The 16,978-nt window shown below is 35.9% G+C and overlaps 1 protein-coding gene across 1 annotated transcript in view; it reads right to left on the bottom strand.

The window, feature by feature from the left end:
* The window catches only part of TBX20 (T-box transcription factor 20), a 52,088-nt gene that overhangs the window by 867 nt on the left and 34,243 nt on the right, over positions 1-16,978 (bottom strand). The window contains exon 7 of the mRNA XM_054496668.2: positions 1,231-1,343. Within this exon, the coding sequence (XP_054352643.1) occupies positions 1,231-1,343 (113 nt within the window). The remainder of the gene's footprint in view (positions 1-1,230; positions 1,344-16,978) is intronic.

The following is a 16,978-nucleotide window of genomic DNA, read 5'->3' as shown; positions in this document are numbered from 1 at the left end:
TGAATTTTCTGACTGTATACAGTTGTCCCTTGAACAACAGGGGTTAGAACTGCATGGGTCCACTTACATAAAGATATTTTTCACTACAATTTACACTGAGTGTGCCTGACCCCTCTTGCCTCACTTTCACCTCCTCCACCTCTTCAGCCTCTACAACTTCGGAGACAGCAAGACCAACCCCTCCTCTTCCTCCTCTGCCAACTCAGTGTGAAGATGAGGATGAAGACCTTTATGATGATCCAATTCCACTTAAGGAGTACTAAATATATTTCCTTTCTATGATTTTCTTAATAACTTTTTCTCTAGCTTGATTTATTATTAGAATACAGAATGTAATACATGTAACATACAGAATATGTGTGAATTGACTGTTTATGTTACAGGTAAGGCTTCTGATCAACAGTAGGCTATTAGCATTAAGTTTTAGGAAGTGAAAAGTTATATGCACGTTTTGGACCACACAGGAGTTGGTTCCCCAACCACTGTGTTGTTCAAGAGTCAACTGTAATACTAGTGGTTCACTTGGACTGAGTAATAAGAAATGTCCTATGTTTTCACAGATTATATAATTTCATATTAAGGACATAAAACAATGCAGAGGACTCTCTCCCCATACGAACTTTACTGTTCCCAGAATGGAGCCCCTCTGGGCTCTTTTCTCTGGACTCTCTTCCCAGATGCAGAGGGCTGCTCTCTAAGCCTTGGGAACAGAGAAACTTTGTTCAGTTCCTGCTGTCAACATTGGGGCCACTTCCTCTATGTAATATCCTTCATTAGGACAATCCTCTTTTAAAAGTGTTTTCTATTTTGGTCTTTGATTCTAACAAATTATACCTGACATAGATGGAACAGATATATTCCCTGACTTTCAGATTATGAAACTGAGGTTCAGAAGGACTTGGTGACTGCCCCCAAAGTTCAACAGCTCTTATGTACTAAATCATGGACAAGTAACTCCTGATCCCTGACTCAAAGGCTCAGTATTCTTTCACTTAAAAAAAAAAACAAACCACAGGAAACCCGCAGGCAGCATCATCGCCTATGATTCAAAGGCAAAATAATGAAATCTGTAAGGATCAGCGTCGGGGCTCTCCCTTCCCAGGGAGGCTCCTGAAATCCTTTCCGGGCATCGTGTACTCTGATGACTGGCCATCTCATCAACAACCTGCCCCCATTCTCCTTTAGGTGCTCTGCCTCCCAGCAATTCCATGGCCTTGGAAGCTACCTTACCTCGATTTGGGGTTGTCTGACTCTCATCCCCCAAGACATCTTCTTCTCCTCCATAGGTACGGATGGGTGAGCGTGCATAGGAATGCTTTTGAATCAGGCTCTCCACACTTTCCCTAGGTTAGAGTGACATATCACAGGTTAACTAAAATGTAAAGGACTCAGAGATAGAGAGAGGTCTTAGAGGTAACTCACTAATCAGTAAAACCATTTTCTCAGCCAGAAAGCAACCACTGCACAGAAAGATGAAATTCAAAACATGTACATTTATTCTGTTGTACAGTGACTCCTCAGAGACATGACCTCAGGTGTATGACTGCAAGCAAACATGACTGACTAGGACAAGGACAATCCCCTGAAATACTTTAAAATGAAGGACAAAGGGGTGAACAGGAGCTATGAAACCTGACCACAGGAATATGGAATTCCATGATGTGAAAAATAATGAGTGAATGAATTTACTGAAAGGAGCTGCAATGACTCTTCTTACTGACTTCATCAGCTAACAAATACAAAACAAATACTCAGTTGATACAAATTGCACTGATCCAACAACCGATGAAATGTTGGCAAAAAGTTCAAATTATCATTAGTCAGCGAAAGACTCTAATATTCACTAAGAAATCAAACAAATTCATAGATTATAGTACAATATAGATAGTTTGGGTAATGAACACTAAGATCCTTGTTGCTGTAAGACTGAAAATTACAAAAAACCCATGAAGAAAACACAAATGACCAATAAGGAGTTTTAGCCTCTAGGTAAATTGGTACATTGTCTTGTAGATGGTCTTCCTCCTGTAACATAGTCTATCAACCAAACAGTGAGGTTAACTTTAAAAAGTAAAAAAAAAAAATTGGCATTGGACAATTTGACCTTCTGCTTTAAAAAAAAAAAAAAAAGCCAGTACAATTTTAGCCAATTTGTTTGCCAAAAGTGCATACTGATAACAGATTAGTCTGCATGGCACACATTTCTGGAACAGCTGTGGCCCGAAGACCAATGCCAAATTGACCAGCAAAGGACAAAAGAAGGCTTATAAAATATGTGTTAAATGAGGAAGGACAAACAAAACACCACATTTCATACTGAGGGAATAAGCAAAGCAAATAAAATGTCATAATAACTTTTTAAAATGTTAACACGTCAACATTTCACATAAACATGCAAACTTTACCTGTGAAAAATTACTACCTAATTCATAGTAAATTTGGTGTTGTAGAAAGCTTATATAACCACATAGATAAAGGCATTTTATAATATATAGTATGACTATGACTATGAGGACTTAAGGATATGCCTAAAAGGAAAATTAACTCCGCAACTATTTAAGTTACATCTCTATTCTCAAATTGTTTTAGAGTAAGAATAAAGTACCACCTCTTATAGTCAAAATAATTAGGATCCAGATCCACTGCATTAACACATAGGTGTCAAAAAGAATGAGGTCATTCCGTATGTATAGATATGGAATAATTTTCAAGATACAGTAAGTGAAAAAAGTAAAATACAGAATGATATGTAAAGTATGCTACCATTTGTGAAGTTAGAACACAGGATATGTATGTTCATATATGCCTGCATGTGCATAGGATTTCTAGAATGTTCCAGTTTCCAGAACAAGAAACTGCCTAGAAGAGGTTGCCTCTGCAGGGTGAAATCAGGGACTTGAAGGATTGGAGTAGTGATTCTCAAATTTGTGAATACGTTTGAATCAACTAGGGATCTTGAAACAAACAAACAAAAAAACTATATTGAGATATGATTAAAATACAAAAAGTGGCACATATTTAAAGTGTATGGGGCCGGAGCCAGGGCCTGTGGCTCACACCTCTAATCCCAGTACTTAGGGAGGCCCAGGCAGGTGGATCACCCAAGGTCAGGAGTTCAAGACCAGCCTGGCCAACATGGCAAAACCCTGTCTCTATTAAAAATACAAAAATCAGCCGGGCATGGTGGTGGGCACCTATAAACCCAGCTACTCAGGAAGCTGAGGCAGGAGAATTGCTTGAACCTGAAGGCAGAGATTGCAGTGAGCCGAGATTGTGCCACTTTACTCCAGCCTAGACAAAAGAGTGAAACTCCATCTTAAAAAAAAATAATAAAAATAAAGTGTAGCCCTCAGAAATAATGCCACATATCTACAACTATCTGATCTTTGACAAACCTGAGAAAAACAAGCAATGGGGAAAGGATTCCCTATTTAATAAATGGTGCTGGGAAAACTGGCTAGCCATATGTAGAAAACTGAAACTGGATCCCTTCCTTACACCTTATACAAAAATCAATTCAAGATGGATTAAAGACTTAAACGTTAGACCTAAAACCATAAAAACCCTAGAAGAAAACCTAGGCATTACCATTCAGGACATAGGCATGGGCAAGGACTTCATGTCTAAAACACCAAAAGCAATGGCAACAAAAGCCAAAATTGACAAATGGGATCTAATTAAACTCAAGAGCTTCTGCACAGCAAAAGAAACTACCATCAGAGTGAACAGGCAACCTACAAAATGGGAGAAAATGTTCGCAACCTACTCATCTGACAAAGGGCTCATTTCCAGAATCTACAATGAACTCAAACAAATTTACAAGAAAAAAACAAACAACCCCATCAAAAAGTAGGCGAAGGACATGAACAGACACTTCTCAAAAGAAGACATTTATGCAGCCAAAAAACACATGAAAAAATGCTCACCATCACTGGCCATCAGAGAAATGCAAATCAAAACCACAATGAGATACCATCTCACACCAGTTAGAATGGCAATCATCAAACAGTCAGGAAACAACAGGTGCTGGAGAGGATGTGGAGAAATAGGAACAATTTTACACTGTTGGTGGGACGGTAAACTAGTTCAACCATTGTGGAAGTCAGTGTGGCAATTCCTCAAGGATCTAGAACTAGAAATACCATTTGACCCAGCCATCCCATTACTGGGTATATACCCAAAGGACTATAAATCATGCTGCTATAAAGACACATGCACACGTATGTTTATTGAGGCATTATTCACAATAGCAAAGACTTGGAACCAACCCAAATGTCCAACAATGATAGACTGGATTAAGAAAATGTGGCACATATACACCATGGAATACTATGCAGCCATAAAAAATGATGGGTTCATGTCCTTTGTAGGGACATGGATGAAATTGGAAATCATCATTCTTAGTAAACTATCGCAAGAACAAAAAACCAAACACCGCATATTCTCACTCATAGGTGGGAATTGAACAATGAGAACACATGGACACAGGAAGGGGAACATCACACTCTGGGGACTGTTGTGGGGTGGGGGGAGTGGGGAGGGATAGCATCGGGAGATATAACTAAGACGAGTTAGTGGGTGCAGCGCACCAGCATGGCACATGTATACATGTGTAACTAACCTGCACATTGCACACATGTACCCTAAAACCTAAAGTATAATAATAATAAATAAATAAATAATAAAATAAAAAAAAAAGTGTATAGTTTGATCAGTTTGGGCACATGTATGCACCAGTGACACCATTGCCACAAGCACAATAACAAAAATATCTAACACCTACAAAAGCCAGCTTCCTCAAGCTCCTATGCTCCATGGTCCCCATCGCAACAAACCTTTCCAAGGAAACCACTAATATAATTTCTGTTCTTGCAGATTAGTCAGCATTTTCTAAACTTTTACAAAGATGAAATCTTACCTAATATATTCTTTTTGATCTGGCTTCTTTCACTCAGCATATTTTAAGATTTATCACGTCGGGGCATACATTAATATTTCTTGCTCTGAGTAGCATTATATTGCATGGATATATTATGGTTTATTCACTTATTGATGGATATTTGACTTGTTTCTAGTTTTTGAATGTTAAAATGAAGCTGCTACACATATTCATGCATACTTTTTAACAAATGTACATATACTTTTATTTATCTTGGAAAGACATCTAAGGATGAAATGACTAAATTGCATATATGTGCAATTTTTAAAGAAACTGCCAAACTATTTGTCAAAGTAGTCATACAATTTAGCATTCCCACCATCAGTGTATGAGATTTCCAGGTCCTCTATACTCTCACTGACACCTGATATGGTCAACATTTAATTTTAGCTACTGTAATATGCATGTGCTGCTATTCCATCATACTTTTAATTGTGTTCCCCTAATGACTACAATGTTGAACATCTTTTTCTGTGCTTATTTGCTTCCATATTTCTAGCTGTTAATATTCTGTTTATTTAAAAAATTAGGTTATTTGTTTTCTGAGTTTTGAGATTTCTTTTTATATTCTGGGCACTGGTGTTTATAGAATATACGATTTGCAAATATTTTCTTCTAAGCTGTGGCTTGTGATTTCTCTTTCCTAAACAGCTTCTTTTTAAAAGCAGAGTTTTTAATTTTGATGAAGTGCAATTTATCCATTTGTAATTCTATGGATCATGCTTTTGATGCCATATTTTAAGATCTTTGCCTAGCCCAAGATCACAAAAGTTTTCTCCTAATTTTTTTCTGAAAGTGTTATAGTGTGAGGTTTTATGTTTGTGTCTATGATTCATCTTGAGTTAATTTTATATATGAATGAGTTATGAATTGTTTATTTTTGTGCTTATGAATATCCCATTATTTCAACATTACTTGTTGAGAAGACTGTCCCTTCTCCATCACATACATGTGGGTCTACTCTTGGACTCTCTATTCTATTGATGTGTTTGTGGAACTTGACACCAAAACTATACTGTCTTGATTACTGTAGCTGAATAAAAGTATTAGAACTTTTGACATTAGGTAGTATTAGTACTCTATCTTCTTTTTCAAAGTTGTTTTGGCTATTCTAGTTCTTTGCATTTCCATATGAAATTTAATATTACTTTGTCAATCTCTACAAAAAAGACTCCTGTGATTTTGGTCAGGATTATTTTAGATCTACGTATCAATTTGTGCATAACTGACATCTTAATATTGCATCCTTCAAATCACGAACCAGTATATCCTTCCATTTCATTAGGTCTTCTTTAATTTCTCTCAGCAATGTTTTTGTAGTTTTAAGTATATACGTCTTGCATATCCTTTCCAGTTTACCCCACTTTGTATTATAGTAAATATTGCTTTTTAACTTCAATTTCTGATATTCATTTATAATAGATAGAAATACAATTTATTTTGTATATTGATCTTGTATTCTGTGAACTTGCCAAACACTTATTTGTTCTAGTGGGTTTTGGAGATCTGGGTTTTCTGTATAGATAATCATTATGCCTGTACACAAAGATAGTTTTACTTCCATCTTTCCAATCACAATGACTTTGATTTTTCCTGACTTATTGCAATGGCTAAAACTACCTGTACAATGTTGAATTAGCAGTGGTAAGAATGGGCCCAGCACAGTGGCTCATGCCTGTAATCCCAGCACTTTGGGAGGCTAAGGTGGGCAGATCACCTGAGGTTGGGAGTTCAAGACCAGCCTGACCAACATGGAGAAACCCCGTCTCTACTAAAAATACAAAATCAGCTGGGCATGGTGGCCCATGCCTGTAATCCCCGCTACTCGGGAGGCTGAGGCAAGAGAATCGCTTGAACCCAGGAGTCGGAGGTTGTGGTGGGCCAAGATCGAGCCACTGCACTCCAGCCTGGACAACAAGAGTGAAACTCCGTCTCAAAAAAAAAAAAAAAAAAAGAACGGACATCAATAACTTCTTCTTTATCTTACAGAAAGCATTCAATTTTTCACCATTAGGTATAATATTCATTCTAGGTTTTTTTGTACATACAATTTGCCAGACTAAAGTTTCTCTTCTATTCCTAGTTTGCTGAGAGTTTTCAAGAATAGAGGTTGAATTTTGTTAAATGCTTTTTCTGTGTCTGTTGAGATAATCGTATAGTTTTGTTTTCAGTTTGTCAGTATGACCAGCCTCCCAGGTTGACACCATTCTCCTGCCTCAGCCTCCCGAGTAGCTGGGACTACAGGCGCCCACCACCACAGCCGACTAATTTTTTTGTATTTTTAGTAGAGACCAGGTTTCACCATTTTAGCCAGGATGGTCTCAATCTCCTGACCTTGTGATCCGCCCGCCTCAGCCTCCCAAAGTGCTGGGATTACAGGTGTGAGCCACTGCGCCCAGCCTAATTTTAGATAATATTTTCTAAACGTCAATTGGGTCAAGTTACTTGATACTGTTGTTCAAATCTTCTGGGTCTCTACTCATTTTCTGTCTACTTGCTCTATCAATTATTAAGAAAGGGCTATTAAAATTTCCAACCATGATTGTATATTTGTCTGTTTTTTTAATACTTCTGTCAGACATAAAGATGTAGGACTGTATATTAGAAGAATGGAGCCCTTTATTAGTATGAAATTATCTACTTTATCCCTAGTAAAATTCTCTTCTCTGAAATCTACTTTGATATTAATACAACAACTTTAAGTTTTTCAAAATTATTGTTAACATGCTACTTTTTTTCATTGCTTTACTTTGAACTTATGTCTTTACATAGAAAGCACATTTCTTGTAGGCAACATATAATCAGGTCTTACTTTTTAATTCAAACTGACAATCTCTGCTTTTTGAGATATGTAGTGCATTTATATTTAATGTGATTATTGATATAGTTAAGTTGAAATCTGGCTATTTGTTTTCTATTTGTCCCATCTGTTCTTTTTTATCTCTTTCCTCTTTTTTGCTTTCTTTTGGGTTTTCTTTAAATGATTTCATGTCATATTCTTTGTTGGTTTATTAGATATAACTTTCTTTTGTTATTTTTGTAAATGACTTAGGATTTATAGTAAATATCTTTAAGTTGTCACAATCTACCTTCAAGTGATACTAAATCTTTCAAGTTAGTATAAGACCCTCAAAATAATATATTTTCATTTATCCCTTCCAGTCATTCTGCCATTCTTGTCAAACATTTTATTTTTTATATAAACTCCATTCTAATTGTTATGATGTTTGTTTAAAAGGTTAACTATCTTCTTAAAATATTTAAATAATAAAAAGTTAATCTACTTATCCATGTAGTTCTTATTCCTGTGCTCTTCACGCCTTTGTTTACATCCAGATTGACATCCGGTATAATTTTCTTTCTGGTTGAGGGACTTCCTTTAAAATATCTGTACTGCAATTTGCTGGTGGTGAATTCTTCGCCTTTTGTATGTCTGAAAAAATCTTTATTTTGCTTTTGTTTTTTTGAAAGATATTTTTGCTGGGTAAAGAATTCTAGTTAACAAACTTGATTTCTCTTTCAGAACAGATGATCCCCAACTTACAATGGTTCAACTTACAAATTTTAAGCTTTACAATGGTGCAAAAGCAGTAGGCATTCAATACAGTCCTCAGCTTATGATGGTGTTGTATGTGGACTTAGACACTTTTGACTTATGATATTTTCAATTTATGATGGGTTTATCCAACCATAACCCCATTGTTAGTCAAACAGCACCTGTACTTTAAAGATGTTGCTTCACTGTCTCCTCATTTACTTTGTTTCTAATGAGAAATCTGTACTCATCCTTATCTTTGTTCTTCTTATGTAATATGTCCATCATTCTCTGGCTGTTTTAATATTTTCTTTATATCACTAGTTTTGTGTAATTTAACTATAACATAATTTGGTATTATTTCTTCATGCTTTTTGAGCTTGGGTTTGTTGGGCTTCTTTGGATTGTGTTTACAATTGTCATTAAATTTGAAAAATTTTTAGATATTATTTCTTTGGGTATATTTTTTGTCCCACCTCCCAACCATCTTTAGGGCCTCCAATTACACAGATATTAGGCCACTTGAAATTTTCCCACAACTGACACTCTTTCAATTTTTAAAAATTTATCTTTGCTCCTTGTGTTTCATTTTGGGTAGTTTCTATCACTATGTCTTCAAGTTCACTAATCTTTTCATCTGCAGTGTCTAATCTGCCACTAATCCCATCCAGTATATTTTTCATTTTACACATTGCAGTTTTCATTTTTAGAATTGTGGCTTTGATTTTTGGTAAATCTTCTACATCTCTCCTTAATTTCTGGAATGTATGGAATACAATCATAGTAAGTGTCTGAATGTCCTTGTTATTAATTAGAATATCTATGTGAGTTCTGACTTAGTTTCAACTGATTATCTCTTCACTATGGGTCATATTTTTCTGCATCTTTGCATTCCTGGCAATCTTTAATTAGATACTAGGCATTGTGAATTTTGTCAGGTGCTAAATATTTTTGTTTTCTATTTATAAGGACATAAATATAAGACATGTCTTGAGGTTTCTTTTTGGATATAGTTAAGTTACCTGGAAATAATTTGATCCTTTGGGAGTTTGCTTTCAAGATATTTTAAGTAGGACTGGAACACTATTTAGTTGAGGGCTAATTTTTCTCCACTACTGAAGCAAAACCCTTCTGAATAGTCTACCAAATGCCTTCTAAATCACAAGGTTTTCCAGTCCAGCTGACTACAACAGGCATTATCCCTGGGTGACCACAAGGTACTGTTTGTTTCCCCCTAATCTTTTCAGGTACTCTTCCTTGCAGCCTCTGGTAGTTTCATCGTATGGATTCCCTTAGCAAATCTCAGCTGAGCACTCAAAAGGGATCCTCTATACATCTTTGGAGTTCTTTAGGGATCCTCTGTAGATCTTTGAGTGCTTTTTCCATGCAGCTTTCACCTCTTCTATTGTCTGTCCTATGAATTCTCACTGTTTTGGTCCCTGCAAACTCAGCTCTGACCTCTCAACTCAGGGAGTCTGGTGGGCTCTGCCTGTATTCTCCCCCACTGCCATGGTCAATACTCTCACAGGAAATAAGCTGCATCATCACAGGGCTCACCTCATTTGTTTCCCATCCCTCAGAGATTATTGTCTTTTGTTACCTGATATCCAGTGTCATAAAAAACATTGTTTTGCATATTTTGTATGTTTCTTAGTTGTTTCAGGAAATAGGGTATATTTGGCCCTTGTGGCTTTACCTTTACTAAAAGCAATGTCTCTCCAGGGGAACTTCTAAAAATTCCAAAGCCGACACCACACTCCCATACCAATTAAATCACAATCTTTAGGAGTGGGAGACAGGCTTCAGTAATTGTTAACATTCCCCCCTGGTGATTCCAATGAGCGGGCAAGTTTAGAAATGGAAGATAGGTGTGTGGATGGATACTTTTCACCATATACTCCTGTATAACTTTTGAATTTTGGATGTATGTATTATTTATTTAAAATTAATTTCACATTACAAAATGAGACTATGATAACCCACCAATGAACAAAAACAAAAGAACTGCTGGTCTAACATTGGTACTTTGGGAACCCATTATAATGAGTTGGTTAAAAAATATGATTATACTGATTTTTTTAATCAATGTAATTTATGTATGGTAAGGAGTGCAATATATTGGAAATATCATGGCCTTTAATGTCATTTATCAAATACATGAATGAATAGATAAGTAGGTGTTCATCTACAACCATTTTCACATTCTGACTTTGTTACTTTCTTAACCTCTCTTCATCTGTACATTGGGGAGTATAACATCTGCCTCACAGGGCCACTCATTCATTGAAAAAAAAAGTATTGAGTCACTACTATGAACAAGGAATTGCAGAGATAGCAAAAAAAAAAAAAAAAAAAATTCCCTGTCTAATGAGTGATGAGGGTAAAGGGAAGACTGGGAGTTGGGGTGAAAAGTGGGGGAGAGAATAAGAAAAACATGTAGTATGTTAGATGTTGATAATAGTGCTATGGAAAATAAAAATAAAACAGAATAACAATAAGAAGTATTACTATAAGGATTAAATGAGAAAATGCATTTGAATTACCTAAAATAGTGTCTGGCACATAGAAGACGGTAAATATAAGTACCTTTAAAAGTATATCAAAAACAGGTAAAAATATTATATCCTCTTAGATTATTTTTTTTCCAATTTATTCTGCCTGTCTGTATAATCCTAATTCAGAATAATGTGGTCCAAACAGTATTTTTCTCAGTGACTGAATGCTAAACTCGGTGGAGAAATTGACTAGAACATTACTTGCAGTTCTATTATAAAACTATATCTGACATCAAAGAGAAATGTTAAGCTTTAGTGAGTCCATTATCACTTGTTTAAAAGTGTAACCTATTTTTAAATATCCCTTGAACAGACTTATTGAATCCCATGAGTTAGGCTTGTTGAAATGAAAACATTTTATCATTCACTGAGAGGTACTGGTGAATATATTCAAAGCAAAAGTTAATAGGGAGGATAATCTGGCATAACACGGACCCTAATTAATTTACCAGCTGCCATATATTTTAATCTTTATATACAAACACCTGATAATGTTGAACCCCAGCAGCCTAAACAGCTGATGTTATTTACTCAAAGGCTTAATTTACTACAATATTAGAGAGTGACTGTCTTTTGAGGTCATTAAGAAGAAAGTCAAGTGAGCTGAGCAACCTCTAATAAAACGACAACTATAACATACATTCAAGCTGATGTCCTTTAAGTCTGAAGCATAAGTCACATTAACAAAATTTTACATGAACGCAGGAAAGAATTAGGTGGTTATTTTCACATGCAAAAGAACTTGTTTCAAATGTCTTGGAAGATATTTTTTGTACATTTATAAAGGATTTGCTGTCCACGGGCCCAAATTCTGGATGGTGTTTTTCTAAGGTGTATTCCTCTTCCCACAAATTGCACATAACTGCTAAATTCAAGCACTTAACTTTTTTTTTAAAAAAAGAGTGTAATAGTTACACCTCTAAAAAGCACACTTAATAAGATCATTTAAATATCTTTCACATAACACACACAAGACAAATAATTTCCCAAGTAACATAGTGAAACATTTTGCTTTTCTGAAAGAACATTATATTCATTTTGCCCTTGCTAGATCACTGGTATCATTACTTATGCTAGTCTCTAGGAGAGGAAAAGAGGGATTTTATTGAAGTGATTTACTTGTGTCAGGCCTGGAAGTGAACTGAAAGCAATGGCAGTTCTTATATAAAGGATGGCATAATTGAATTATTGCCTTTTAAGTGATTGAAAACAGTGGTGCATATCAGGGCCATCTTTTCGAAGATGTTACAAAGAGTAGTCAGGCCATGTTGTTTACTTTATGTCTAATCCCTGTTTCCAGCAGAACAAGAAGTGCAAAGAATCTGTTTAGCCTGGAAGCCCACTGTGAGAATTTCTAAAATACTGTACCCTGAAAAATGAGGATGGCTCACCGAACAGGTCAAGTGATTTAGGTATCACAAGCTATGACACTATCTTGTAATGCTAATTCTGTCACATCCCAATGCAACAGACTGTAGTTTTAGTAGACTTAACTTTGGATTTAATAGGTAGATAAAGTGGGTACTGTTATTGAAGGTCAGTCTTTCTAACATCTAATGCTAAATATTTTTTCTAGGCAAAAAAAAAAAAAGGACATCGTTACCTTCTTTGATCTTTAAAACATCTCCTCTGACTACTTTGTAACCATCAATTTCAGAAATAGTACACACGTCAGAGACACAATCATGGCCAGAAAATGGGCAAAACAGAGGATCACTACAATGATTATCTTGCTCTGCCAAAACATTCAGAACCATTTGAAGTCATTTGGACTATTTATTCAACCTCTAGACAAGCAAAACCAGCACTCTATCAGTACTGAAACCGGTTGCCCTTCCTCTATCTTTGAAACTAAAGTGCAAATTTCTCAATGCTCAAAAAGCCAAACTTTCCCTTCCCCTCACATTCTCCTTTGCAACACCATTGTGCCTAATACAATCCTCCTTTACTGCAATTACTAGATTGATGGTAATTATATGTTTTCAGGTCTGTCTCCACTACTACGCTGCTGACCCTTGATTGAAAATAGTACTACTACTTTCTTGATCTAGGCAGGGCTTCTCAGACTTTAGTGTTCACCAGAAGCACCTGGAGGGCTCATCAAAGGACAGATTGTCAAGCAACATCCTAGAGTTTCTGTCTCAGTAGGTCTGGGGTATGGCCTGAGAAGGTGCTGCTCAATATGTTCCAGGTGCTGCTGATGCTGAGACCCACTGCCCTAGTGAAGTGGTTAGGGGCATGTTTGCTGGAGCAAGTCTGCATATCTTGAACCCTGCCCAGCTACTTGCCAGCTGTGTGCTCACGGGCAAATTACTTCACTTTTTCATGCCTCCTTTTTCTCATCTGTAAAATAAGGATATCAATATGATAAAGCTCTTAGAGTTATTAAGATTAAGTGAATTAATACACAGAGAGCTTAATTGATACCTGACACATAAGTGCTCAATAAATGTTTATAGATAACAAAATTAAATTATCTTTATTGTTATTATTGAGCATTGAGATTATGTGTTCCAGAAGGGGCTTACATGATGATAATCATTTTAGATGAACCTGAGACTACCAGTCTCTATAACTTACCATGCTTTGTTTAAACCTTCCTTCCTTATACATGCCAGAGACGAAATTAATATTAAATGTTATTTCAATTAACATTCTCATTTTCTCTCCTAAATATAGACCCGGCAAAACTGTGTTCAAAGAGAAAATGTCAAATCCATTAAAATCAAATATAATTTATAAAAAACAAAATATATAATGTTGTTTTTGCTCATTAATTTGTTCATTTTTACATCACATCTTACTGAGTCTTTGTAAATAACTCCTTGTCATTTTTCTAAAAATTGATACAGATATATTATAAATTACTGGAAGACAATGTATCAATATTCGTAACTTCCATAAAATACTTAATAAATGAAAACTTTAGATAATACAATTTAGGAGGTATTATACATCATTAATTTTAATTTGAGAACTGAAATATACAATCCATTTTGGAAAAACAAAATGACTCTAACTTAATCTTTTAAAAAGCTTTTAGGCTTTAGTTTATTTTTAATTATTTGACTTAATCTTATTGATTTTTCTTTTCAGTAATATACATTTCTGGTTTTGTATTATCATTAGAAACTTAAATAAGTAAACTGTACCACTGAAAAAACCCAAAAACTATTATGCTTAGTTTTCTAAGTTGTATGGCTGTGACAACCATATAAAAAATTCTGACAAAGTACAGATTACTCAGCTTAGAAATAAACATCAGTAAACTGTGAGGCAGGCAACAAATATTCTTCATACACTGATAGAAAGAAAGACACAGCAAGAAAAGAAGGGTAATTTACAAACATAAGTTAATTGTGAATACCTCTAATCTATCAGACTCACTGGTCCGGCACTTCCAGTTCCTACGGTTTTATAAAATAAATGCTTCCTCTAAAAAGCTGTGGATAAATGAGTAGCATTTTAAGTGCAGAAACACATCTTGCTAACTAAAAAATTTTGTGGTGACCCCTTCTATAATTTGAAAAAAAATTAGTTCTGTTAAACGCCATTCCTTCTTTCTTCCTGTTGTTGTGAACAGATTTTGATTTTATTAAATTAACATACTTTATTTAAAAGCAGACTTTTTTTTGAGATGGAGTTTTGCTCTTGTTGCCCAGGCTGGAGTGCAATGGCACGATCTTGGCTCACCGCAACCACCACCTCCCTGGTTCAAGTGATTGTCCTGCCTCAGCCTCCCGAGTAGCTGGGATTACAGGCATGCACCACCATGCCTGGTTAATTTTGTATTTTTAGTAGAGACGGGGTTTCTCCATGTTGCTCAGGCTGGTCTCAAAGTCCTGAGCTCAGGTGATCCGCCCACCTTGGCCTCCCAAAGTGCTGGGATTACAGGCATGAACCATTGCGCCCGGCCCAAAAGCAGACTTTAATCTGTCTACCAAGCAAATCTGCTTCCATTTTATGCATGCAGACTTTTATACTAAGTCTATCTTTGCTAAAGATTTAAAGAAAATTATTTCTTTCCCAAGAAGCTGTGTATTCAGATTCTTTACCTATATCTGGGCTTTGATATCTTCTATAAAGTAAGGAACTTCTATAAAATAAAGACGTGGTGGAATGGATTAGACAATCTTGAAGATTTCCTATGGTTTTAATGATTTATAAATCTGTAAATATATAAACAAAAGTAAAAATTTTAAAACAACTGTTTTTAAAAATCCCAGTACTAGTTGCAAAAAACCCTGAGCTCTAGCCCCAGGTCTTCCACTATTCGTGTGGCACTGGGCAACTCACTTGAGCTCCTGGGGCCCTAACTGCTGTGTGATTATAATGACAAAGATAAACTAGGTAACTCCTAAATTTCACTCTTAACTTCAAAATACATACTTCCTAGAAAACCAATTAATTATATTCTGGAAGTTTAAAATCAAAATACCAGGGTACACTTTAGTATATAATATAATTTTAAAATATGTTTTTACTATTTTTTATATGTGAGAAAGAATAAAGCACATACTAATAATTAAAGTTATTTCCATTTTTACAGGATTATAATATTATAATGTTGCTCTATATTCCAGAAATAAAATTCAATTTACACTCCTTGATTTCTGTCTCTTTGTTCTGACATCTGCTATAGTCTGAACATTTATGTCCCCTAAAGATTCACATATCGAAACCTAATCACCAATGTGACAATATTGAGAGGTCAGGCCTTTGGGAGATGACTAGGATGAGAGGGTGGAGCCCTCATGAATGAGACGAGTGCCCTTATGAAAGAGCCTGAGGAAGCTTACTTGCCCTTTCCACCAAGAAGGCACCGTTTATGAAGCAGAATGCATGTCCTCACCAGATGCTAAACCTGCCAGTACCTTGCTTTTGGACTTTCCAGCCTCCAGAGTTGTAAGAAATAAATGTTGTTTATAAGCTACCTTGTTTATGGTCTTTTGTTATAACAGCCCAGATGAACTAAGGTACATCTAAGCACCACTGTACTCCTGGATCCTATCCCTCCAAGCAGAGGTGATGCAGCTGTCCTCCTCTATCTCAGAAGCCTAGTCTGCTCTGTGATTCCTCTTACAGAATGTGGGTCTCAAGGGGAACACTGTGGGTCAGTGGGAGGAGGGGGCAGAAAATTTTTTTCTGTAAAGGGCCAGACAGTAAATATGTTAAGTTTTACAGGTCATATGGTCTCTGTCACATATACTCAACACTGTCATTGTAACACAAAAACAGCCACATACAATACTTCAACAACAAAAAATAAACAGACCGTGTTCCAATAAAACTGTATTGGTAAGCAATACAATTTACTTTCATATTATTTTCACATGTCAGGAAATATTACTTTAAAATTTTTTCCAACCATTTAAAGAGGTAAAAAAACATTCTTAGCTTTAGGCTGTACCCAGCAGGTGCCAGGCTGCAGTTTGCCAACCTCTGCTTTAGGCTATTTACCTGATTAGACGTGTGCCCCACTGACCCTGCACTGCTCCTAAGGAAACATGCTTTGAAAACTCTACAACCCAGCCTAGAGCTGTGTTAGAACCAAACACCACTTTCTTTCCAGCACCATAAATTATTATGAAAGACCCAGGAACTATTCACAACCATGAACTTCTTTAGCAACTCTGCCAAAATGTTTACTTCTTCATTATGTTGATGTAGGTAAAACTTCCACAAATTCCCAGAATATTAGATTTGCAACTTGCTTTCCTAAAGTCTCCTTCCTCATCTAAACTAATAGAGTACACTTGAGCTCTGAGCAAAAAGGGCCAAATCCCACTGGGCTTATGTCCAAACTTCATGTGTTTGAAAGTTTTATTCAGGGCAAGTGGTTTTAAAGTCACTTTTATAAAGACTCTTGTATGAATTTTGGACCAATAGGGTGATATAAGCCTTTATATTTAATTTCCTGACCTACTAATAGGAACAAGAAAACAAGAG

This window comes from Pongo pygmaeus, chromosome 6 (assembly GCF_028885625.2).
Source record: "Pongo pygmaeus isolate AG05252 chromosome 6, NHGRI_mPonPyg2-v2.0_pri, whole genome shotgun sequence".
In the NCBI taxonomy this organism is placed as follows: domain Eukaryota; kingdom Metazoa; phylum Chordata; class Mammalia; order Primates; family Hominidae; genus Pongo; species Pongo pygmaeus.
Note: the sequence above shows the minus strand (reverse complement) of the source record. Positions and strands in the feature narration are given on the sequence as shown.